We start from the raw sequence: 24975 nt of genomic DNA on the forward strand, positions 1-24975 counted from the left end.
TTCAGGCTTTCATGCCTGAGGAACTAAGAAAATGATGGCACCACTCAATTCTGCCCAATTCGCTCAGCCCGCCAGAGTGGGTGGTGCAGGGAACACGCCACCGAAACAGGCAACTTCTCTTGGGGAGTTGACCTTCACCGTCAGGATTTCCCAACCTGTCTGGTGGAACTCTAGCTTGGTGGTATGTTAATTGGTGTTCCTAGAAAAAGTTGCTCAAAACAGATTGGGAAATGCTGGGTTAAGCAAAATTAAACAGCTTTCTTTACTAGAAGACTTCTCGGGGATTTTAGTAGGTTAACATGCTCTGTGAATCCCTAGCAGGGACTACAGAGGGCAGCCTGTCCTAAATTAGCTGTCCAGACATTTTTTTCACACAGTAATTCAGGAGACTAGTGTTCCCCACTGGGGGTGGAGGGGTACTGTGCTGTAGTCAAATGCCAAATGGGCCAGAAATAGAAAGCAGAGTCAGATTAGGGCTGAGGTGGGGGAGGCAGAGATAAGGGAGCCCCAAGGAGGACAGAGGCTCCACAGCTGTTGGGGCCCACAGCTGCCATGGGGCAGACCTGCCCGTGGCCACCCCACAGGACTGGCTTCACCCAAAGTGCAGTAGCAACCTCTGAGTCAAACCTCCTCGGGGCCAAGTTTAGCCTCTGACTGACTAGCTTAAGTCTGATCTCCCTGGGCCTCTACTTACCCTTCTATAAAATGGGCATAAAAATATTGCCCTCCCTCTGCTGGGTGGCACAAGGCACTGGTAATTACTATTTGGCAGGGTGCTAAGGTGCTGACAAGCTTGACCTGACACATTTCTCCGCGGCTCCTCCAGACACTGCACCTCACCTCCCCAGAGGCTACGGGCCATCAGAAGCCCCTGCAGCTCACACAGACCTCAGCAAAGCCGGGCCAGCAGGCAGGTGTCTCTCTCTCTCTGGCAGCATCTGTCAAAACGAGAGACTTGCCTAACCTTCTGCTGCCGCCTGGACATTGTGGAGGTGGGAGACCCACCTGCCGGCTGCCATCCTGGGGCCCTGCTGCGCCTGGGAGGCTGCTCGGGGCTGGGACACCCAGAGGGGTTGTCACCAGCCTGGAGGTGGCCATGCGGTGTCCTTCTCCCTGAGGAGGGGCCCGCCCAACCGGGGCCTTCTCCAAGCCAGGTGATGACTACGTCCGAGGACCGAAGCCCAGCCCAGCCTGGTGGGACGAGCGAGCCAAGGTGGGTGCTGTGTGTCTGAGTGGGCAGGGAGAGGACGTCCAATGGGCAGAGCTAGCCCTGCTCCAATCCTTCCACCAGGGAGGAAAAGGGGGTGCCTCCTTTCGAGTGCCAAGGAAACCCGGAGGTTCCTATACATTCGCTTAGCTTGCAAAACCAGCCTCCATCGCCGCTCCCAAGGGGTAGGACAAGCTTATGAAGCATGATGGCCTTTCTGTGGTGACTTTTTCCCTTGCTAGTCTGTGAGATTTTTACCCAGTTTCATCCACATGTGGAATGTTGGGGAGCCCGCAGAGCAGCACATGGCAACCTTGAATCAAATCTGGAGTCCCTTGGAACAAGTCTGCAGGTGATTGAAGTAATGCCTGGCCTTGAGCAGAAGGATGGGAAAGGGGTAGCTATTGGATCTCCCTGTGTAATTCTGAAATGCTAGCATGCTCATCTGCAGAGTGGGATCGCAGTAACATTAAGCTCTTCCAGGTGGCCGGTGCCAGCACGCACTCCTGTGTGCTGGGCTTTCTCCTGTGACCAGCTGACAGGGCTGATGCACACCTTGCTTATTTGCACCATCATGCCTTCTGTCCAGCCCCAAAGCCACCCTTACCTAGTGGGCTCTTGCTTTCATCCTTGGCTAAATTCAGCCACTGTAAAATGTGTTAAGAGAGAGCTGAGACTCTTAGCAGACGGCTGTCCACATCTCCAGGCCCCTGGCACTAAATGCCAGTTTAAAATCAAGATCTCTTAATTCCTAGAAACTGGGGGGCTAGATTGGGGAATGACGTCAGAGGCCTGTCTAGCTTAGCTTCTAGCCCCCACCTTCTTTAAAAGTCATCACTGTCTTTAGCCCTAGCATGTTACCAAGTGACTCGTCAATGTCACAGGAACCATGCAAAAAATCTTAGGCACGTCGTTAACCTCATTCCAACGTGTAATTAGCCTAAAAGGCCTCCTCGCTGCCTCCACTCAGCGTTACATCACAAAGAATCAGACATTTGCAGGACACCATGAAGACTTTAAAGAGTTAATTATGGCTCACTGGAGTCCATCCCCAGGAGCCCACAATCCAGGAATTAAACTGTTTATTTTCAAGTGTCAGTCTTCAAGAGAGCAGGTACAGCCACTTCCCCCATGGAATCTGGGACTGACATTGGTTTGAGAGTAGAGCCACCAGAGTACGCAGTGGTGGGTTAGAGGAGGGAATCTGACTCGGCCTTCCTCCGACTTTTGGCCATGTGTTTTCAGAGATATCATCTGTACAGTGTCAGAGAGAAAAGAGAACCAAGGAGAGCTGGAATTCTACTTACCCTCGTAGTTCCATGGGGCGAATCCAGCTAAAGCCATTTGTAATCTCTGAGCTGGAGAGACCAACAGTGTGTCCACAGTTCAAAGCAAGTTCAACCCTAATCTGGATGTTACAATCTGAGCCAATCTAACCATGCAGGCTCTGAGGACATTATTATCAGTCAAGTGTAATTATAGATAAAATAGTTTTATTAATCAGCTTCCTAAGAGGGCTGTGTTTATCTGATGGCTGAGCATGGCGTGGCGGGATCTGGGCTGTGTGTGGTGGGTCTCTGGGGAGGAGAGCAGGCCAGATACAGGAGGAAGTGTGGCTGGGAGCTGTGTCTGGGTGTTATGCAGGCTCTGAGCATGAGGAGTGGGAGTACATGGGGTAGAATTCTGCCTTTTCTCCCTACTCTTTGTCATAACTTGGATTTGTCATAACTCTTTTCCCCAAAAAAATAGGCTTTTCCATATTTCTATTTAGCTGGGATCTATGGAGCTCCCAATTGCAGATTCCACCTGCAGGTGTCCTCTTTAGTCACTAACTGTCCACCAAATTTTCAAATCTTATCTCCAGATATATTCTGGCTTGTCTTAAACATCCATCACTTTAAACTAGTTTGTCAGTTGCAAAGGATCCTGGAAGGGTAGCACTCCTTCTGAACACTGGCCTGACCAGAAGTCAACTCCACTCACCTCTGGGCAGGATAAAGCTCCTCGGGGCCCAGACATTAACGGGATCCTCTGTAAAGTCTGCGATTGCGATTTAAACTTGTTTAAACATCAGGGGTCAGGTGGGTGTCAGGTAACACTGCACGGCTAGGTTCTCCCTCTGCTGAAGGCTGAGCCACTGCCTAGGGACTGTGGAAGAGGCATGGAGCCAGCCAGGCCACCTCTGCCCTTCCCCCCAGTCGGCTCGCAGCGCTAGCTACTTGAACTGGCCTCTCTCAGCACAGCCGTGTCTGCTGGCGATTATGCAACTCACCGCTTGCTTTGGCTGGAACGCTTAACCCCAGTTGATTCTTTCCTCCCTCAGGAGGCCTTGTGCAAAATCTGTCATCTGCTTTACTGCAGAGGTGCCACCTGACCTCTGCCTGAAGTGACAGCTGCAGCCAGGGGTGGCTACAACCCCCAAATCAAAAAGACCAAGAGCCCGTTTCTGTCCCATAGAGGCAGGTGGCATCCATTCCATTCTCCCCTAGATACTGCAGAAGGGTGAACTTGGCAAAGCCCATGCACGGAGCTTTGCAGACAGATGTAAACTGTGCCAGCTGGGATCTCTATGGCCATATGGCAAATCTGGCTGGCCACTCTGTAAAGTGAGCTGTTGGGATTCCTGAAGCTTCTTTGTTCCCAAAAGGGCATGTTGGACCTCAGGGGAAAAAAGTCTGGATGAGGGAATGAATATTATATAAAAGTATTGCTCCATTTAACATAATTAAGGGCTGTTGGCCAAATATGGAGGCCTTCTCCTAACTCCCAAGGTTGATATACTTTTGATAGATGCCAGATAAGAGACTGAAAATGAACAAAGGGACAGATGAATATCTACTAGGTACCAGATGCACACATCTGTATTACTTTAATTAATCTAGTAAGTAGCTAATATTATTCTAATTGTGCTGATTAGGAAACCGAGGATTGGGTAAGGTTAGTGGTGGTGATGATGTAGCAGCAGGAGGCAGTGCAGCCCTCGTTTACTGAGTGTTTAGTAAATGTCAGGCTTTGGGCTAAGTAAGTACTTATTTTACAACCTCTCCTTCAATCCACATCAAAACTCTGAAGTAACAATGTGTTTATCCAGGCTTTTAGATGAGGAAACTGGCTCAGAGAGATAAGTATCACTAGCTACCAAGTGACAGCACCGAGCTTTGAGCCCACATCAATCAGACTCAAAAGCTAGAGCTCCTTCTCGCACTTGTTTTTTTCTTAGATACCTTCTCATCTGGCTTTTGCTCATCGCAATACCACAGTTGCCTGTTTAGTTCTTGTATCACTTGCTAATGTCCCACATCTCACTGGTTCTTTGGAACCAAAGGGATAGCTGTCAACTCAGAAGGAACCTAAATCCCACCTATCTGCCTTGGCACGTTGAGAGGAATTAAAATATCACTTCATGAAGAGATGAGGGAGCGTGACAGCCAGGACTAAAGGAGACACCTGTCTTCACTTTGACTCCAACAGCTCAGCGATAACTTCCCCAAATGCAGGCCCTGGACAAACACCCTGGGGAGTGACACGTTCCTTATGGGAACCTCCGCGGGTTTGCAAATTCAAGGCACAGACAAGTCAGTGTTGATGCGAACCTCTTGGTGAGGTTGGGCAGCTTCCCAAATTTGAAGGCTCTCCCCTCAGACTTATAAGTACTAATAAGTGCCAGGAATCACTGGATTTCAGTTAGGTTGTGATGACAAACTCTAGAATGAAGCAATAAATCAGACAAGTTCATAATAGTGATAGACTGAAATTTTGTGAAAAGCACAATGCCTCAGTCCTTACACCATTCTGTGCTTACTACCAAGACTATTTCTCTGAATGAGTTTCCCAACAATACCAAAGTCAGGAAATTTCCGTGTGTAATTCAGACCTTTGCATTTTTCATGGCAAATTAAGCTGTAGGAGGCAGCAGAAGATTGCAAGGAAACAACTAAAGATAACAGTACTAGTTCAAAATGAGTGGGAGAAGAAAACACAGCAACAATCTCTGTAAAAAATAACAGCGGACCCTGGAAAGATACACAGGCGAAGAGTAAGAGGAAAATCAAAGTTTTTGACAAAGTATCATTGCTTCCCTGTGCAAATATGCCCCTGAAGAACAGACAAGATCTGAGGACTCCTCAAACTCAAAGTCCTCATCAACCAGCCAGAGAGCCGCCCCACCCAGTTCACAGGGGCTGATCCCCCAGGCACCACGATTCAAACGTCCAGGGCTGCCACGTGGTGACACAAGGGAAGACTCAAGTCAACCTTCCATGAGCTCTGGGGCTACCCACTCATTCTGTCCCCCACACACCTGCAGGTTTCCTCTTGTTGGAAACAGCCTCTCCTTCTGGTCATTCCATACATCGTAAAGCATCGTGGGCAGTGGCCTGAGTTTTGAATCAGGCAATCCTAGGGGGCACCCTGGCTCTGCTACTGGTTAGCTGTAGAACCTTGGGCAAATTACTGAAGCTCTTTGACCTCAGTTCCCCCTTCTGAAAAATGGGGATAATTAACAGCCCCAACTTCTACAGTTGTTGTGCTTGGCACATATTAAGGAACCGTTTTTACCAGGTCATTCTAATTTTTTCTGGCCCAGCTCAAATGCCACATCCCACAGGAAGCTTTCTCTGACTTGTTCCAACCCTTCCTGACCTCCCCCTCCCTGTAGGTCCTACAGCCACTAACCCAAAATTTGTCTTGGACCTCTGAATATTTCCTCCCCAAATCTCTGTTAGAGCATCTATTACCTGAAGGCTTCAGGTCTTTAAGACAACTAGGTCTCACTTTTTTTTTTAATACTCCTGAAAATACTGGGCTATTATATATATATATTTTTTAATTACTATGTTTACTACATTCACATTTTAACATTTCTGAAATCAGGATAAGCTCTATAATCTAACTGCACATTTAACGTAATGTTTTCTCCCCACGATGATTACCTAAATCAATGATGTATATTATAATCAACAACGTCTTAGAAATCAGATTTGGCTGATTGATGAGGGTAGAGCTATGCAAATACAATTATAAATTTCCCCAGGAACCCTCCTCCCTCTTCACCCTCCATCCTCACACCCACGTCCGCCCCCAGTCCCTTCACTGAAGACATGCCTTTGGATGACAACTGGCAGAAGTGAGTTCGGTGTAGAGACACGGATGTCGGTGTCGTCACACCCATTATCACACTACATCTGTGATCATTCCCACTGGCAGGCGAGGAAACTGAGGTTCAGTTCACCAGTTAAGTTCACCAGCAAGTCTGGCATCAGCTCACCTGTAGGAAGATTAAGCCTTTAATGATTGACTGATGGATTATCTACTGATAGCCTAACTTTCATTAATGAGGTTCCTGAATTAACCAAGCGAATGAGTCATGGCTGGAGGGATTCGTCCATTCAGTACCAGTTCATGGCAGCACCATCAGTACCACAACATCCTCCAACCAACACTGTGGACTGGCCACCGGGGTCAATGACATCCATTCTTCAAATTGTCACCCCTAGCAACTCTCTCAGGAAGCAAGCCCTCGTGCTTGCCAGGGGACTGATGTTTGGTAGGAAAACAACTAAAGGAAATTCTGCCTTCAAGAATTCTTCCTTTGAGAAGGCTTCCCTTAGCTGGACCTCTCAGATCTGTGCCTTTGAAAAGCCATTATGGCTTCGGAGTTATTTGGGTAAACCTAAAACATAGAAACATTGATTAAGTTGGCTTCCAGTATCTTTACAGGAAGAAAGGAGACTGAACATACAGTCCTGCAATTGTGTCTGCTGTTTCATAAACATTGTCATAATTCAACCGTAAAATGACAAAATCAGTATTCTTATCCTCATTTTCATTATGGTTCTGCCAGCCATGGACTTTGCCACTGAAGGCAATCATGACGCCATCAGTGCTGGAAATCACACAAAATTCAATTCTTCCATGAGGCTCATAGCCAAGGAGGGATTATCAGGGGAGCCACTTCACTGGTACTATCTGCTGAACTGGGGCCCCTGGCCAGCAGAAGGGACAGCATGAACAGCTACAGGATGAGCTGGATATAGGAGACTGGGGAAAGATACTCGAAGAGGAAATAAAGCAAATACACAATCTACCAACAAGATTTGCTGGAGCACTGATTTGTGCATTAAGTCCATGTTGGGTGTTTCAGGGAACAACAGATTTATAACCCTTGTCCTTGCTTTTAAGGATCCTAGCAGCAACCTGGGAGGCCTAAGAAAATTGATATCAACTTAGATTCTGGCTCCAGAAGTACCAAATGATAGCATAATGGTGAAGCTGTGGACTCTGGTCCCATCTGCCTAGGCTCAAATCCTGCTTCGTGTTTTACCAGCTGTGTGATATTGGGCAAGTTACTTGAACTCTCTATGCCTGTTTCCTCATTAGTAAAATTTAGATAATAATAATGGTATCTACCTTGGAGGAATGATGTAAAGATTAAGTGATTTAATACGTGTAGCATGCCTAGACAGTTCCTGGCACCTATTAAATGTCAGATAAATGGTAGCGATTATGATTATTCATTGCAGAAGGGCAATATTATCCTACTTAGTATGGTAATGCTCAAAGGTCAGTGATCTCAATCAACATTTATGTTTCTCTCCATAGATCACAACAGCCACATTCAATGAGAACTTACTATGCACCAGGAATCACAGTAATATTTCCAGATGAGGAAACTAAGGCCCTGAAAAATTGATGCCTCATCTCATGTCTTCCAGGTGGCAGGTGCCGGGAGTTTTCATACACACCCCCTGACAGAAAACTTTTTATTCTTAAATTTCTAAGTCAGTAGAGCATAGAAAATGTAATCTTACTCCAACAGACTCTTTTCTAAAAAATAGTTTCAGGATCATAGAGACAGGGACCCTAATCCTAAGTTCATACATTTCACCATCACCCTGCAAATCTGTCCTGCTAATGGCATCACCTATGAATTTACCTAAAAATATTTTTTAAACTCACATTTGTTTTCAGGCTGCGCTGCCTCTTCGGGTGGTGGTGAGGGTCCCTGCTTTCACTCTAACATTCAGAGCTGCAATCTGGACACAAGGTCTTGGCTGATCAGGAGAGCTGGAAGCACAGTGCAACAAGGCAGAGGGTTCTCAAAGCTGTCCCATAGGTGACTGAGGACACTCTATATTTCAGCCTAAGTTAGGCTGAGTTTCTGCTCTTACAGGGAAACAGGCAGTTCTCAGCAAGACACCTGAGAGCTGGTATCCAAGTCAGATCCTGGCCCAGTAGCTGTGGGCACCTGACTGAGCTGCTAAACCTCTTCCTTTCTTCGTCTATAAGGGGGAGGAGAAGGGAGAAAGCCACCATGTAGCTCATTACATCCAAAAAGGTTAGAAGTTGAGTAAGTTAACGAGTCCGATGGCCTGTTATGCTCTGAGTGAAAAAGCAGAAACAGGGCCTAACATTGGTTCTACAAACTAGCTGCTCCCTTCATCTAGTCGGAAGGCATGAGGGGGTAGGAAATGGTGGAGAAGGGGTTTCTGATTAAAGTGCTCTCTCGAAGAAAATGCTATGATCAGAACGAAACATAGGGCTTATTTGGTGCTTCACTTGGAGGACCTCATGCAACCCTCACAGCACCCAGTGGATAGATCCGCTTATTTGCGTTAGAACTAGTTATTAACTACCTAGTTAAGTGATTCAAGGTGACACGACTAGAAAATGATGGACCTAGAATTTGAATCCGAAGCCGTCTGGTTGCGCGGTCTGTGTTCTTAACCACTGTCCCATTCTGCCCCTTCACCTTACCACGCGAGGTTGGTGGGGGGGAAGGAGGATGCCGATGAAATATACAAAATCGCAGGACTCCGCCAGCCCAGGAGGGGGCTGCAGAGACGGGCACCGCGGCTGGATTCCAGAGTTTCCCCTCCAGCTTGCCCCAAAGAGAGTTCCCAGCAAATGCAGGATCCCGCAAAGCTCCCAGAGGCAAGAATTCTCAGCTTGTTTACTGAGTCCCCTGGGGTTGGGGGGAGGGGGCAGCCGGGCACAAAAGCAGGATAAAGGTAAACTTTCTGCGTGTGAGAACCATTCCCCCCTCCAAAGAGCCGTGTCACACTGTATGTCACCGTCATCAAAGGGGCTGTGCATAAACCTGAAAAACCAAACGGACCTGTCTGTAGGTGTTACTTATATCACAAGGCTACAGGTGCCTTTATTTCCACTGTACGCTGGTGCTGAGAGCGCCCGCCTTCTCTTGCCTTGAAAGCCTCCTCTTGGACCCTGCACCGCTGCCCTCACGTAAGCACCTTTTCTTTGCTCTTTTGGATGAACTGTAAGGGGTGTCGGGGGTTAGAGACTCCGGCTGGGGCCTGGGTCTTTAGGTCCGCCTCCAGCTCCTGACTGCCGCCGGCCTGCTGCCACTTCCATCAGTCACAGTGCCTCCTGGGAGCTGTTTGACTGGGTTGAACTGCTGGCCTGAGAAAGACATTTTTGCCTCCTCAGGCTGTATAGCCACCCACCCCCTCCTCGGCAGCCCCCCGCCCCACCCCCCGCTCCCTTCGGATCGCTTAATTAAACCAAGGGGAACTAAGAGGGAATGCGCACAGACACTCCATTCTCTAAAGCTAACCTTAGGAAGGGAAGCTGGATTTTACAGCGAAAGATATCCAGCTTCAAACAAAGCCCACCTCCTCCTGCTAAATTCCTCCTTTTCTCATTGGCCTGCTCCTGGCCCCCTCTTGAAACAAAGATAGCTGCCTTGATACAGTTTGGGGCATTTTTCAAGAGTTTGTCTGTATATAATGGCTTAAAGGAAACCCATTCTGCCTTCGCACACCAGCTCAGTATAGAATGCTTCCAGAAAAGCAATGGTTAGGGTTTTTCCACTGTATTTGTTCTCAGACTGCAGTGTGTGGGGCTCTTGTGCGTTCGCCCCCTGCTGGCAGCCGCCGGTGGCACATGCTCCCTTCAACTGACGCTGGGGACCCCTGTTTAGATGTGCTACGAATTTTACAAACTGGAAAGGTTGTCAGAGATCAGTAGGAGAAACCTCTCCGTTTTACAGATGAGGAGACTGAGGCCTAGAAAGGTAAAGTGATATCGGGGGACAGTTTCATGTTTTAGTCTAGCTTAAAGAGCCAGGGAAATGGGTTGTTTGCAGCTCGGAGTGAAAGCTTAATTTTTTGTGCCCATGTTCTCTGTGATAATGTTCTTCATGATTCAGTGTGTTCTCGGCAGGAGTTTTCACAGGGTGGTTTTTTCTTTCTCAGAAGTCACCTGAGTAGCAATCTTTTAGAAGTACTGATTACAATTGATTTCCCCCCCACCCTCTGGGACAGGAATGGACATATGTATTATGCCCACTTATCTACATATATTACCTAATTTTATTAACTCCTTGGGACATCCTGAGGATTGCATGTTAAAATCCCCATTTTAGAGAGGAGCTTAGAGAGGGTCATGGATTTTTACATACCACATCTCATATGAAGCAAAAATAAAGGATAAAAAATAAAGTTTCGACAGACTGAGAAGTGAGACGTGTGTCCTGCCCCCCTTGCCTTGGGCATGGCAGAGGTAGGATCTAAACTCCGATAGATTTAATCCAAAACTGATGAGCTTTGTCTTGGAGCCCAGAGAACACTATAGGGGGTTCCTCCCATGAGTCTTTGCTGCACCTTCAGCAAAACAACTAAAAGCGAACAAACTCACAAACTCCCTACTCAAGCCAAAGAAAGACGAGGAATCACTTGGCAAGACATCAGCAAGTCAGTTCTCACAGCTGCTCTGGTTTCTCCCAGAAGAACAAACACTCAAACACTCAGCCCACAATCTTTTAACAGCAAGTGTTGAAATCGTCCATTCGGTTTTCCTCCACGCGTCCCTTCTTAGGGAGGTCTGAAGGGTGGGAAGTTGACCCTGCCGCATCGCAGGGCTTGGGACCTGGTGGACAACTGGGATACCACGGAGGCTTTAGAGAAGGAAAAGCATTATTCTTCCCAGTGAGACTGCCCAGATGATGGGATCAGGGAAGGCCCTCCTTGGTCCCCTTTACCATGGTTTACACCCTCATGGCCTTGTTCTGCCCAGTGATGTTTTGGTGCATAAACAGCCAATGTGTAGATGCTTAATTGGGTGAATTTTTGGTCACATGCCCAGAGTGAAGTTGATGATCTCTGCCAGGGTCAGGAAGGAATTTTCCTCCTCTGGCAAACTGGCCAAGGCTGGGTGGTTTGCTCCTTCTGCTCTCTCTGGAAGGCTGAGCAGAGATGCCATGAGCACCACACCTGTGACTGCTGCCTCTGACTCGTGTGAGGGCAAGAAGCCCGCAGGCCTGTATCTCTGACTGTGCGGACCCTCCCTGTGCACCCTTGGTGAGTGAGCCAGCTCTCAGAAGGGTTAGGAAGCCACTGGAGACATCGGGGACTTGAGTGTCCATGCCATCTTCAAAGGTACCTGCAGCCAGCCTTTCTCGTGCATGGAAGAGAGCCCACTCGATTCCTCCCCCTTGTACGGAACGTGCTTGATCCTTTCCTACTTACTAGGCAGCTGAAATGTTCTCTACACTTTAGGGAAAGTGATTCCAGTTGCCGTGGGTCTATGGACGGGCAGTGAGTGAGGCTCTAGAGTTATTAAGGGGCCTGGCTAGCCCAGGCAAAGAATGTCCAGAGTCCACAGCTGAGCGGGGGCATAGGAGGAAAGGGAGAAGAGAAAACTGGGGGAATTTTTAGAGCTAAAAGCTTCATCTCCATAGTGGTTGAATTTTACTCCAATTGGGTGAGCTTACGTGCCTGCATGTGTACATGTGTATGTGTATGCATTGTGCACGTGTGTGGATGTGTCAGCCAAATCGGGTGGGTTCCTACAGAAAATCATGCAGCTAGGGCACATTTTGGAGTCGACCTCATCGGTGTGTTCATTTAGCAGATGAAGAATTGAGGCTTGGAGAGGAGCAAGAGGCAGAATCATGACTCCCAGCCCAGTGCTCTTTCCATGATGACAAACCAGCCAGCCTCTCAAAACACAAAAATGTGTGGTTAGAACAGCAGGCCTAGGACCCTCCCTGGGCATCCTCTTCTTGTCCTTCTAGGTCTAACCCAGTGCTTCTCAAACTTTTTTGTTATTATCACCCCTACTAAGGAGTCTTTTTAGATCATTGTTTCTTAATTGACCCTCTTCCACAAAATGTTACTATCCCAGATTTACCGTTTAACATTTATGTACTGTGGCCCTTCGGAGGATCACAAAGAATAATAATGTCTAAGATTTTTTTTGACCCTCAAGAGTCAGTTTTTTCCATCTGGGGTCAATGTCTCCCCTGTTGGGAATGCATGTTCTAACTTCAGGCCTCGGCCTACATATCATTGGGCCTCAACGTCCCCACTAAGAAATGGGGCCGCAAACAGCTGTTCTTTCCCACCACCCTGTCCCACCTACATTAAAGAAACCTTAATAGCTAAAATGTTCAATTATCACCAGGCCCATAGAGGGCCTAAGAAGCTGGGCAGCTGAATAAAAAGCAGCCATTATTCCTGAACTTTCACAGCTAGAGCGTGCTGGCTTAGTGGCCAAGGTCTTTTGTGGAGAGTCCAGAGTTAATAATTCCCTCCTCCTACTGCAATAGCAAGGGAGGGAAAAAAAGCTGCAGCCTTTTATAAAACACATTTTTCCACAAAGCAAAAAATTAATTACAGAAGAAAAATAGCACATTGTACACCTGAGAGAGCCCTTTAAGAAAGCCTAATGGATATAATTTGCCACAGAAGGAACTACCAAAGGGGATAAGAGACATAGGGCACTGTGTAGGGCACGAGAGAGATGACAGAGCAAGCGAGTGGGCTGGTGCGAAGAGGAAAAAAGAAATCTTTAAAAGGAGGCAAATATCGGATTGCGCAAAAACTTTCCTAATTTTTATATGATCAAATTCAATTTACTGAGTGACTTCTCAGAGCCATCTGTCAGGCGGAGATGAGGAGGTGCGCACTCCTGCTGTGGCGTTTTGTATCTGGAGGATTTCTAATTAACACGGAAGACCTGGGGACTGTTTTCAAGTTTCCTTCTATGCAGAGGCCACCTCTGCTTTCTCCAAACCCACCCATGAAAGCCGTGTCAGAGGTCTGCCTCCTCTTCCTCAGTTTCTGAAGCCTCCAGCTCCAAGAGGCAGGGGGCATTTTTACCTTTAGCCCTCACGTGGGGGAACTTATCTGAGGTCGAGTCCAGAAAGCGGAATGGGCTCTGGGCTCCAGGGGCCCTCCCCTCTCTCGTAATCCGCTACCCCCATCCCTCGTCATCCAGCCGCTTGCTTAGGATATAAAACCAACCAATCCGTGGGAAAATCAGAGTCCAAACCCAGGCAGCCTTGACCTCTGTTTGATACGGCTCCCAGGCGGAGATCCATGACCGTGATAATCCGCTGGGCACGTTAACCCTCTCTGGGCATCAGGAAGGAGGCCTCCTAGTGGGGTCTGGCAACTCTCTCCGATGATGGCCCAGAGAGGGTGCCTGTGTGTGAGAATCTGAACACAGTCATTTGTCTATGTCTGGAGAACAGTCCTTGTGCACATCTGATGGTGATGATGGTGACAGATTTGCAAAGACCCCCAAAGAATTGGTCTTTGGTTCTGGAATCAACAATGCTCGCCCTTCTCAGTACTGAGGTCCTATTTGATATGTAACTGCGCCTGGAATGTGTCTGTGAGCAGGTGAGACCATGAGAGTCTTTAGAAAGGGAAGTAGATGGGTCGAGAGTTGGAAAATTTTAGAATTCTCTACACTGTAAGGCTGCCACCCATTGGCTGTGTGACCTTGACAAAGTTCCACAAATTCCCCAGGACTTAACTTTCTCAACTGTAAAATGACGGGGAGAGGGAAAAGACTGGACCAACATGCAGTGCTCACACCACTCACAACACACAAGATAAATCCAGTTGGGGTAGGCAGACTTTTTCTTAAAGCACCAGAGAGTAAATGTTTTAGGATTTGCAGGCCTAAAGGCAAAATCAAGTACATTATGTACTTATATAACCATTTAATATTTAACCATTTAAAAATGTAAAATCATTTTTATCTGTGGGCCATTCAGAATAGGTGGTGGGCTAGATTGTGCCTGTCGGTTGTAATTTGCTAACCTCTGATCCAGGTGGTGCATGGATGACTAATTTTTACTTAAATGCTTATGTCTTTACTTTTATGTATGTTAAATGAATACTGATTTTCCACGTGCAGTGGTAATATAAAGTTTTCCTTTTAAATACATGTAGTTGTGTTAAACAGAAATAGAGGTGATTTTTTTTAATGTATTAAGTAAATTATCACGGAGGCAGGCAAACGACTAAAGTTTGGGAAACACTGGACTAGATGATGAATAAACTCCTGACCATCTTAAAATTCCATGTGCTTAATAACCCAAGACCTGGAATCTAGTCTTTGCTCTGACAGTTACCAGCTGTGTAATCATAAGCTGCCGTGCCCCCTTTGCAAAAGAGGGTAGAATCAACTCTATCTCATCAATTTACTGCAATAATCATAAAAGAAGCTGAGTGAACATATTTTTCTAATTCACTAAACAAATTGTCCTTTTTTTCCTTGAACCGTGGGAATAGGGAACAGCAAAGAGAAACTTGAAAGATGAGACTGGCGTGGGCAAGAATGCTTGCGAGTGGGGGGCCCAGGCCCGTTTTTTTCTATCCGCTTTCCAACTTCGATCAGAGACCTTCTCCCAAAGCTTCCCAATCACCAGTGTGTGCAGGGACTAGAGCACAGCGAGTAGGATCAGGACTTCTTACATAGAACAACCTGAGTTGTCACCCAAACTCCACCACCTGCCAGCTGGGTGGTGTGGGGCATGTTACCTGCAATCTCGGAGCGCCCATCCCTTATCTGCAAAACAGAACCCTACCAGAGCCCATCTCAGAGTGGTTGCACTGGGGACACCATGAATAATGAACGTCAACTGCTCAGCCCAGAGCCCTCAGTGAAGCAAGTGTGTTACAATTATCACAGGTCCTCACGCTCCTATCCAGAACCCTGGGGCGAGATGTGCTGCAGAATTCAGAATTCTTCAAGGATTAGGAGGGTTACACAAGGCATACAGAGCACAGCACAAAATACCCCTCTCAAGGAATTGCCTGCTTGCCAGGACTGCTTAAATACAGTAATATTTCTGCAGTGTATCATAGGAATATTCATCAAGTAGGACAAATAAACTATTCAGCCTGTCTATAGTTTATATATGACTATATAAACATATAGTATTGGTTTGTATACAAAATAGAAGCATAGATGTCACATATATATGACATTATATAAAACCTATGTAACATCAGTTCAGGACTCTTTTTGCTGGGAAATAAGTTTGCACCAAACACACACACACTCTTTCAGTTTCAGAGCTTTCGGATTTCAGAATGTGGATAAGTGTTTGTGGGTATATTCATGTATAACAATCTTGCCCTGTTTTCAGAAGCATATTGTTAGACACTATAAGCCAGCGTTCAGGGGTCAGGTGTGAGAGGATAGCAAAAGTAAAGGAGGAGGCACCACTGCATAATAAAAACCTTCATCCTGAAATCCCAGCTTTGCCACTTACCGGCCATGTTACCCGGGCAACTGACTTCAACCCCTCTGCCTCAGTTTTCTCATCTCTAAAATGGAGCTATACACACAAACCTCACAAGATGTGTCAAGGATTTAAATAATGTCACCAGGGAAAGCACTGAGAGGGGTCCCTGGCTCCTGGGAGGCTGCCTGGTTTATAAGTGTTTGCTATCATTATTAAAAACCAGGCATCACCCTGCTGGGGGCTCCTGCAGTGTGGCTTCCAGGAACCATCATCCGCCTCCTCACAGCCTCTCCTGCCATTACAGGGTGATGTTGGACTCAGTGACACACAGCACCTTCCTGCCCAACGCGTCCTTCTGCGACCCCCTGATGTCGTGGACTGATCTGTTCAGCAATGAAGAGTATTATCCTGCCTTTGAGCATCAGACAGGTGTGTACATCTGGAGAAGCCCATCTGAGCTCGGACAGGTGGGGCAGGAGGTGGTGCTGGCCTCAGGTGGGCGTCCAGGCAGTGCTGGGGGCCTGAAAATGCCAGCTCTCACCAGTGTTCAGGGCAGAGGAAGGGTGCCTCTACAGAGAGGAAAGCACTGGAATCCTCGCCCCATCCTCTTCCCAGCTCTGTGGCCTTGGGGGACTCCACTAACCTCTCTGAGCCTTAGTTTGCTAACAGGTAAAAGGGAGATGATAATGCCAATCTCTTGGAGTTTTTATATTTAAACAATGTTGTAGAAAGAAACCCGTATCCCAAAGCCTAGTACACTGTGACTGCTTGATCATCATGGCTTAGCTAACATTCGCTAAATACTAGCTATGCCCCAGACCCTATGCCAAGCACCCATCTCATCCTTATAGAAATCTTATGAGAAGTAATTATTATTCTCATTTTATAGATAAAAAACAGGCACAGAGAGGGTGCATGACCTGCCCAAGGTCTCAGTCAGTTGTGTTTCATGCAAGTTGACTTGAGCACTTAACTATCCTACATGGTCATCTTATAAATGATGTAATGTGGTGGTTATTGATATTAATATGATTGATATTCTCTGAGCTTCTATTTCCTTGTCCTTAAAGCAGGGATGATGAGATTCACTGTGAGGATTAAGGGAACCAAACTGTGAAATAAATAGCCTGGCAGCAAGCAAGTGCTCAGTAAACAGGAGTCCCCTCACGTCCACCAGGCCACCCTCCCACACTTCTTCCTCTCCCAGCCCAGTTTTCCCCACCTAAAGGTAGCACAGGGCCTTGTGCAAATCCCATACCAAAGGGAGGCCAGCTGAGCTTTGCCCCAGAAACCCTCTGAGGGCCTCTGTCCCCAGGTACCTGGGTGACTGCACGTCACAGCAAGCCTGGCTGACTGCTAGCACGGCAGGTGCATGGCAGGTGCACCCACGGAGGGTGATGCAAGCGCTGAGCAAGCTGCGGGTCCTGGCCGCTCAGCCTTGACCCTGCGCACCCCTGCCCGGTGGGGTCCACACTCCAGGTCAGGAGGCTGGCAGCCTCCAGGAGAGGCTGAGTCTCCAAGGACGCTGTGAAATGTCCACACGAGGAGCCCCTGCCTCCAGGCCAAAGGCCAGTGCAGCACAGACAGGCCTGAGGCACATTAAGTAATTCAGTCCCACAACCTCCCCACCCCCACACATGACACACGTGCACACACAACATGGCTCACTTTAACCTGAAGGGTCCAGATAATTGCATGTGGACCCTTGCATCCAACTACACATTACAATTCTCCTTTAGACCTTCAAGAAGCACCTTGTTTCCCAGGAAGACAATGAGAAATTTACTCAGTCTCCAACCCCTCTCAATATTTGGTTAAGAGGCTAAATTTGAAGGAGGAAAATGAAGGCTTTGGGGTCCCTGTCCACTCCCCACATGTCCCACGATGGTGGGGCCCAGCTCGTGGCCCTTCTCTCCAACCTTGCATAACCCAGACCTGCCATCCTGGGAGCGCCCCCTTCCTGCCTCTGCTGCTGGGTGGCGTCGGCGCGGATGGGAGGGGGTGGCCTCAGCCGCCTACCCCAGGCAGTGTTCAGGAGCTTCTGTAGTTGTCAGAGGTCAGACTCTGAGCCAGGTGTCCTGAATGTGAAATCCAGCTCTGCTATCTAATAACTGCACCATCTTAACCTCTCAGTGCCTCAGTTTTCTCATCCGTAGAGTGGACATAACAGTAATGCCTATCTTGTAGAGTTGTGAGGGTGAAATGAGTTAATATGTGTGAAGTGTTTGGGACACAGGCAGGCACATGACAAGCACATGTAAGTGTGTAAAAAAAAGGATGATTTCATGTTGAGATGAAGACAAAGTTCTGGAGACGGATGGTGATGATGGTTGCACAGCAATGTGAATGTACTTAATGCCACTGAACTGTACATTTAAAAAGCACAGTCCCAGCTTTCTCCTGTCTGAGGCCTCCACATTTCCATCAGTATAATGAAGGGTTGGACCAGATCACTGCTAGAATCCCTTCCAAAAGCTTTTCTGATTCCTGAATCAGGCAACATCACAGATACAGCCTTCATCCCCCACCACCTATTGGGAGACTAGAAATTCCTACCAAAGTGTGAAAATAAAATATCCTCTGAGAGTGGCTCAGCTCCCTAACACTCCCGGAGGGAGGAGGCAGGCTTCAGGCTCACCAGCTGGCCCTCTGGATTCCAGAAGGAGCTAAGTGTCTCTGAGCTCCTAAAGGTCAAACTTGGGTGTGAAAGGTTAGCCTCAACTAAGAACCCGCGCTCCCCGAGTCCCAGTGGTAGGAGGAATGCCCTGCGATGGGTTCTTTTTTTCACCCCAAGAGGTGACACGTGGGTCTCAGTATCTACAAAAACTTCTCTGAGAGGGATGCATCAAGGGACAGCCAGGTTGACCTCCAGACACTGCTCTGCAAACTTTCAGTGCTCAGTGGCCATCTCTCCTGAGGTCCTTGCCCACCTCATGGGAAATTCCAGCCTGAATTCAGGGTGGTCCCAATGGCAGCTTCCTGTTTGTGTCTGGGTTCAAGGGCTGGTGCTGGCGCTGACTGGCCCTGTGACCTTGGGCAGGTTTTTCCTAATATCCCTGAGATATACTGTGCTGGGCTGAAACAGCTTCCACCTCCTGACAATGGGAGGATTGACTGAGATTCCACATATCAAGTGTTTAGCAAAGCACCTGGCTCTTGGTAGGTGGTCACCGCAGCCAAGACACCTCCCGACTCCCAGCTGGCGGGCAGACAGCTTCCTCTGTCCTCTCTTCACTTTCCATATTGAACAAAGGCAATATTGGTCTCCATCTCAGCCCTTCCAACTCAAAAGTGCTGGCATCTTAGACACTTTGAGACCAAAGGGAGAGAAAGGGATAAAGAAACAATGGGGCTGCTAGCTAAATTATGTGCACGAGAGGGTAGGAGGCAACCTGGTTAGAGAATCAGCCATTTTTACTGCCTTTTCAATGGCTTTAGCAGCAGGCAGCTGAGTGTGCCCTCCATGTGTTAAGTGCAAAAGATCTGGCCGGCTCTTTAAAGCAGGACTTCTGTGTGGCTGCACTGCAGGCTGGCGAGTGGACAGTCAGAGATTGCAAAATGCTCTAGAATTTCATTAGCTCTCCCTGGCCCTCCCTTCAGTTCTCCTAAAATAAAGAATTACAAATCCTGGAAAACCTTATCAAAGTTGGGTGCAGGTGTAGCTCATATATTTCACACGCATGTGACATTTTATTTCTCTAATCAAGCTCCGGTAGCCAAGCATCTGACAAGTATCAGACGGAGTATCCTGACCTCACCTCCACTTTCTGGAACTCCATCCTGACCCTCCACATAGCCACATCCCCCAACCCCCGATCGCCATGGTGGCCATACCACATACCCCCTTGGCATCGGGATCTTGTTTATACTTTGCAGCAGAGGTCTCTAGGTTGAAGCAGCTCTAGGGGTTCCTGGGGGGTTCCTCAGGGACCTGGAGTGACAGCTGAGAAGGACAGGATTTAGGCCCGCCTCTCCACCCCAACCCTCACTTTGATTCTGAAGACAGTGTAGCATAGTGGTTATTCAGGCCTGGCTGCAGGAGCTGGAGCACTATGACTTCCTTCTCACTCTGCCACTTACTGTGTGACCTCAAGAAGGGATTTAACCTTTCTGTGCCTTACTTTTTTCATTTACTTTATAAAATAAGCTACATGATCTAGGACCTCATAGCCTCGTGTTGAGGATGGTATGAGAACACTCAAGAAGTGCAGCATGGTAACTGGCACATACGAAGTGTTCAACAAATACGTTAGCAATGGGAGATTTTATCTGAAGAAAGAACTTTATTTTTAAAAAGGTGCCAAACCCACTGATCTTGGGGATTAACATCCAGATCAGGGAAAGAGGCATCCAGGTCCCACGGGGGCTTTTCCTAAGCAAGATTCATGCACCGGGTAGAGAAGTTTGAGAGCAGATACAAGAGATAGCATCTAAGAATTTCTAAATCAAAACCAGATAATCAAACACAAAGTCATCGAAAAGTCTAAGGTGAGCCCCATGGCGGTTGTCACACCCTAGGACAACCCCAGGGAGAGACCTCACCATTAGCCACCTCCAGCCTATCCCGCACACAACCAAACCTTTGGGCAGCTGTGGCCCCGGGACTGCTCAGGGCTTGGCGCTCTCTGCCCTTTCTAACCAGACGCCCAAGGCCACAGCTCCCTGCTGATGCCCAGCCAGCCCTTGTCTGTCGCCTCTTCTCCATCCAGTTTCTTACACTGCTCTGGACTTTTTTTTTTTTTTTTTTCCATCTCGTGGTCTAAATCATTCCACAGGTTTGGGAGGAAAGCCAAGAAGGACTACTGGATGGGGCTAGACCAGCTCTGGAAGGAAACCTGGAAGCAATTTATCATTTCAGGTTTCCCCTCATAAAGTCCTCCGTTTCAGTGACAAAGCCACAACTGACAGTGCCCTGTGCTATCCAGTCTGCTCACCGGCCCTCGTCAGTGCTGCCCCAGGCAAAAAACTTTCCTAACTCCCAATGCTCATAAATGATGCTAATTATCGTCCAGACTGTCTAACTCAGGCCTCCTGACCCAGACTGTCTGCCTCCCCCTCACTGACTCCTGGGTTGCTTTGTTCTGCTTGTCCCTCAGCTAGACTGAGGCCCCAGTGGGGACAGCCTCATTTCCCCAAGAACAGATGCAGTTCAAAAATAATAACTAATTAAAAGTGAGATGTCAAAAGCTTACTGTTGCCCAGATAACTGGACTAAGTTCTTTACATGCATCATTTTTCTTCCGTTTCATGGTAAATTTCTTAAGAGGCAAGCACTATTATTATTCTTGATTGACAAATGAAGAAATCTGAGGTGCAGAGAGGTTAGGAAACTGTGTTAGGATTGCACAGCTAAGAGGCTGAAGAGCCAGGACTGCAAATCAGGAAGGTCCATCTTCACAGCCCAGGCTCAGTTATTACTCCCACAATACCCTGAAATTCGCACCAGAAAGTCCAGGTCAGTTGACAGACCCTAGAATGGAGGATGGGAATAGGAGCCTGACTGAATCCCTGTAGCTAGCATAAACAGTGAGCATCACAAAATTTTTCATCTATGCTCCCTGATCAGCAGAACGGAAACATCAAGTTTTCCTCCAGAGGACCTAGGAACATAATAAAAAGCTCAAAGCTCAAGTTACTTTTGTATTCTGTTGCACATCTATTTCATTGTAATTTTTTAAAAAGTCAAAATATTGGAAGAGATCGCAAAGGAATATGCCTAGAATTTTTTTTAAGAGCACTTTGCATAAGATTGAGACGACATCAGATGTCTGTAACAAAGAATGGGGATATAACAAAGTAGAGGATTCATGGACCCACTCTCTGGCATTTCTACTGAAGAAGCACAGGCATTACCATTTGGCTTCAGTTACCCCTGGCCCCCTCTGTCCACTCTGGGAATTTAACCCCAGGCTCTCCACCCCCCATGTCAGAAACATGGGCCTGGTGTGTGTCCTGGTCATCAGGCATTTTACAAAGTCACACAGACTCACTTGTGTCCCCATATTTTGAACAGCATTGGCCATGTAACTCATGCTGGCAATTCACGAACAAATTAGCTTGGTTTGTAATATAATTTCCTTATTTTTCATAAAGAAAATAAATCCAAATCTCTGGAATGAAACAAAGCTGCTGCTGAACTACACAAACACAAACACACACACACACACACACAGAGAACATATTAGAAGTATCTGAGGAAATGGAATTAAACTAGTGGTACAGGTAGCCCCAATATTAACAAGTATAAATGGGTGGTATTTAATGAGCACTTACTGTATGCCTGCCCCTGTTTTAAGAATTTTCCATATTTTGATTCACTTAATCCTCTTAACGGCAGGATGAGTTAAGTCCTATTATCCCCATTTTGCCAATTAGTCCCAAGGAGGCAGGACCACTAAGTGTGAGGCCACATATGCTTTCAACTTTTAGGGGGAATCCAAACAACAGGAGCCCCGGTTTTAAGTTCTAGAACAGTGATTTTCAAGGAGACTTCTGGAGCTAAGGAGGGGAAACCATTTAGTACCTTCCCCTTAACTCCCAGCAAAGCAGCATGGCTTTTTACGGTGATAAGTTTCAATGTATAGAAAATACATTTCAATTTTTAAAAAATTCAAAGTCTTAGCATGATCACTGTAAACAATGGTCTTGATGGAGACAAGTGTCCAGAAGCATGTGAAGTTCTCCATCACAAAGTGACTGCCAGACGAGAGCCAGCCTGTAGGAGTTTTGACTGGCCCTCAGAGTGGTTTTTAAAAATTAAATTAAGTCGGCATTTAAAAATTACGAGATTTCACATAACAATCTGAGCTTGACAACACAGGGCCCACCTTCCCACATGGCAACAGTCAACTGAGCTGCAACTGTCTACTTAGCATGAACTTGCCAATCCCACTGTCCCCATTAGGGGCCACTTCCGTCATGGACATCACCTGCTGACCCTGTGAGCATTTGAGTGCACCAGCCCAGCTCTTAAAAGCCTAAGCCCTTTCTCTGAATTTAAATGCACCCCAGGTTATAGCATCACTATATTCCCCCCCCACCAGAAAACTCTCTTTAGCCCCTCAATTCTTCTTCCCAATGCAGCTATCCCTTAAACAAGTGTCCTGACCTACTTCCCACTTCAAAGGAGCTGGCCAAGCCTGCTTTGTAACTGTGACCTGTGGACATTCGGATTAAAGTCTATCAGGCACAGAGTGTCTGTCATCCACTCCCAACTGGTAAACGTAGGCAGAAGGGCCTCATAGCTCGGCTTCTCCAAAAAGTTTACATTCTTTTTTGAATAGGAGACATATGGAGGAAACCACTTTACATTTCCAGACAATATAACCTGTTAAAGATGATATATTCTATGGGCATATCACCCTGTCTTTTATTTTCCCTGAGTTCATCTCTACTAAGTAGCAAAAAAATCTTTCAAGTCATTCACTGGAATCGCAAACATGGTCATCATCAGTCTCTCTATCCTTTTTCTGATCTTTCAAACCTAGATTTTATACACATATACACATACACATCACGCACATATGTGTATATATGTAATATATGTATAATATATACATATATATGTAATATATAATACTATTTATTTTATATGTAAATATATAGTATGTATACAAATAATATATATATATATGTCTTTAGCCAAATCTTTTTATTCTTCCAAATATGTGTCCAACTTGGTCCTCGTCAACCAAGAAGAGGGAGGCAAATATGAAGCAAATTCCCACATGCAAAGATGGAGGAGTGGGCGTGGGGCCTAACTCCCTTACTGACCAGCCTGTGGCCTGAGGAGAGTCAGTAACCTCCCAGAAGCTCAGTTCCCTCCCTGTGAAGTGGAGGTAACAGCCGCAGGTCCCCTGGCCGGCGGTCAGTACACCCACTGCGCACCCACAGGGGGCTCCTCGCTGGCCCCGCCCACAGGGGGCGCTCAAGGTCTGGGGCGGGAGGGAGGCCGTGAGGAGGGCCTTCTGAGAGGGACCCCTGGGAGGCGGGGCTGTGCAGGGAAAGTATGCCACCCTGAGAGGGGCTGAGAGCTGTCGTTTGAGAACGAGCAGGGGTTAGGAGAAGGCAGGTGGGGACCTCAGCGAGGTGACCGGAAGTGCCTGCGGAAAGACCCAGAGCAGGAAGCAGTGCTGAGGGAAGCTGCGGGGCGGGGTGGGGTGAGGAGGAGGAGGAGGAAGCAGGCCTTCCTCACCCCTGGGAGGATAGGGCCGCGGAAACACACGACGAGCAAAAAGCACCTGCGATGTTGGCACTCTGCCCTCCATGTGGCTGAGAGCAGCCAGGGGGACTCTCCGCTCGGGGGACTGTGGGCAGGACTTTACCGGCGGGAGCCCGCCATGCTGGGCTCTGGCCCTGGCCTCCCTCCACGGCCAGCCGGGAGCCGCGCACAAAGCCTGCTCTGTGAGGGAGCTTGAGAGGAAGGAGCCCAGGGGAAGGCAGCTGCGCCAGCGACACCTCCCTAGTCGGCGCCCCCCCAGCCCCACAGACAAACACACACCTCTCCGAACCCTTTAGGCCCATCAGTCTCCAGAAACAACATGGCCAACTCCCAGTGCCAAAGAAAATAACGAGGCGGGAGGCTCCGGCGACTCGGGAACCCTTTCCGTGAAAAGCACAGCGCGTCCTCCAAGGGCAGCACCCCGGTAGCCATCTCCGGGGGCGCTCAGCTCAGGAGCAAAGGCGGGAAAATCCCAAGACTCATAAACATCTCTCCTCAGAATCCCAGAAAAGTGGAAGGCCCCTGGGTTTACTGGCGCCGCCACCCTGCAGGTGAAAGTCAGGGCCAGACAGGGAAGGGCCACGGGTTTCCCCATGAAACCGTGGCGCCCCGACGTGGGCCGGCGGGAGCCCTCTCCTCACCCCGCAGGCCGAGGCCACATTAGCTGCCACCCTCCGGCCAGACAGCCACTCTTTGACCCATACACATACAGAATTCTGATTAAAAACTTAAATTTAAACAAACCTGAGACAGGCTGAGACCTGGGACCCTTTACTGGAGCGCTCGCACCTACACAAATGTCTCCTCCAATGACAAAACAGTACGGACTAAAAATAAGTGTACGCGTGCGCAGTTGCGGGAAATTGGGAACAATAAGATACAAAAAAGCCAGACCCCACTGCCACTTCTGAGGTACTGGGAGCAAAAAGCAAGGTACTGCACATGATCCCTGCACAGGGCACCACCAAGGGGATGGGCGGACCACCTAAGCCACCCCTCCTGGCCAACCCACTAATCTGCCCCGACCCTCACCCCATTTAA

At 47.8% G+C, this 24975-nt stretch overlaps 1 protein-coding gene across 4 annotated transcripts in view; it reads left to right on the forward strand.

The window, feature by feature from the left end:
* Window positions 1-807: 807 nt before the first annotated feature.
* The window catches only part of ELF5 (E74 like ETS transcription factor 5), a 39085-nt gene continuing 14917 nt past the window's right edge, over window positions 808-24975 (forward strand). Inside the window, exons 1-2 of one of the 4 annotated variants that reach the window (XM_010964691.3) lie at window positions 808-1213; window positions 16018-16142. In XM_010964691.3, the coding sequence (XP_010962993.2) occupies window positions 1158-1213; window positions 16018-16142 (181 nt within the window). In that variant the 5' untranslated portion in view covers window positions 808-1157. Of the gene's footprint in view, window positions 1214-9298; window positions 9452-11353; window positions 11605-16017; window positions 16143-24975 lie in introns of those variants that run through there. The other 3 variants (XM_045523901.2, XM_045523900.2, XM_010964692.3) reach the window with 3 other exon arrangements.

Source organism: Camelus bactrianus, chromosome 10 (assembly GCF_048773025.1).
Source record: "Camelus bactrianus isolate YW-2024 breed Bactrian camel chromosome 10, ASM4877302v1, whole genome shotgun sequence".
NCBI lineage: Eukaryota > Metazoa > Chordata > Mammalia > Artiodactyla > Camelidae > Camelus > Camelus bactrianus.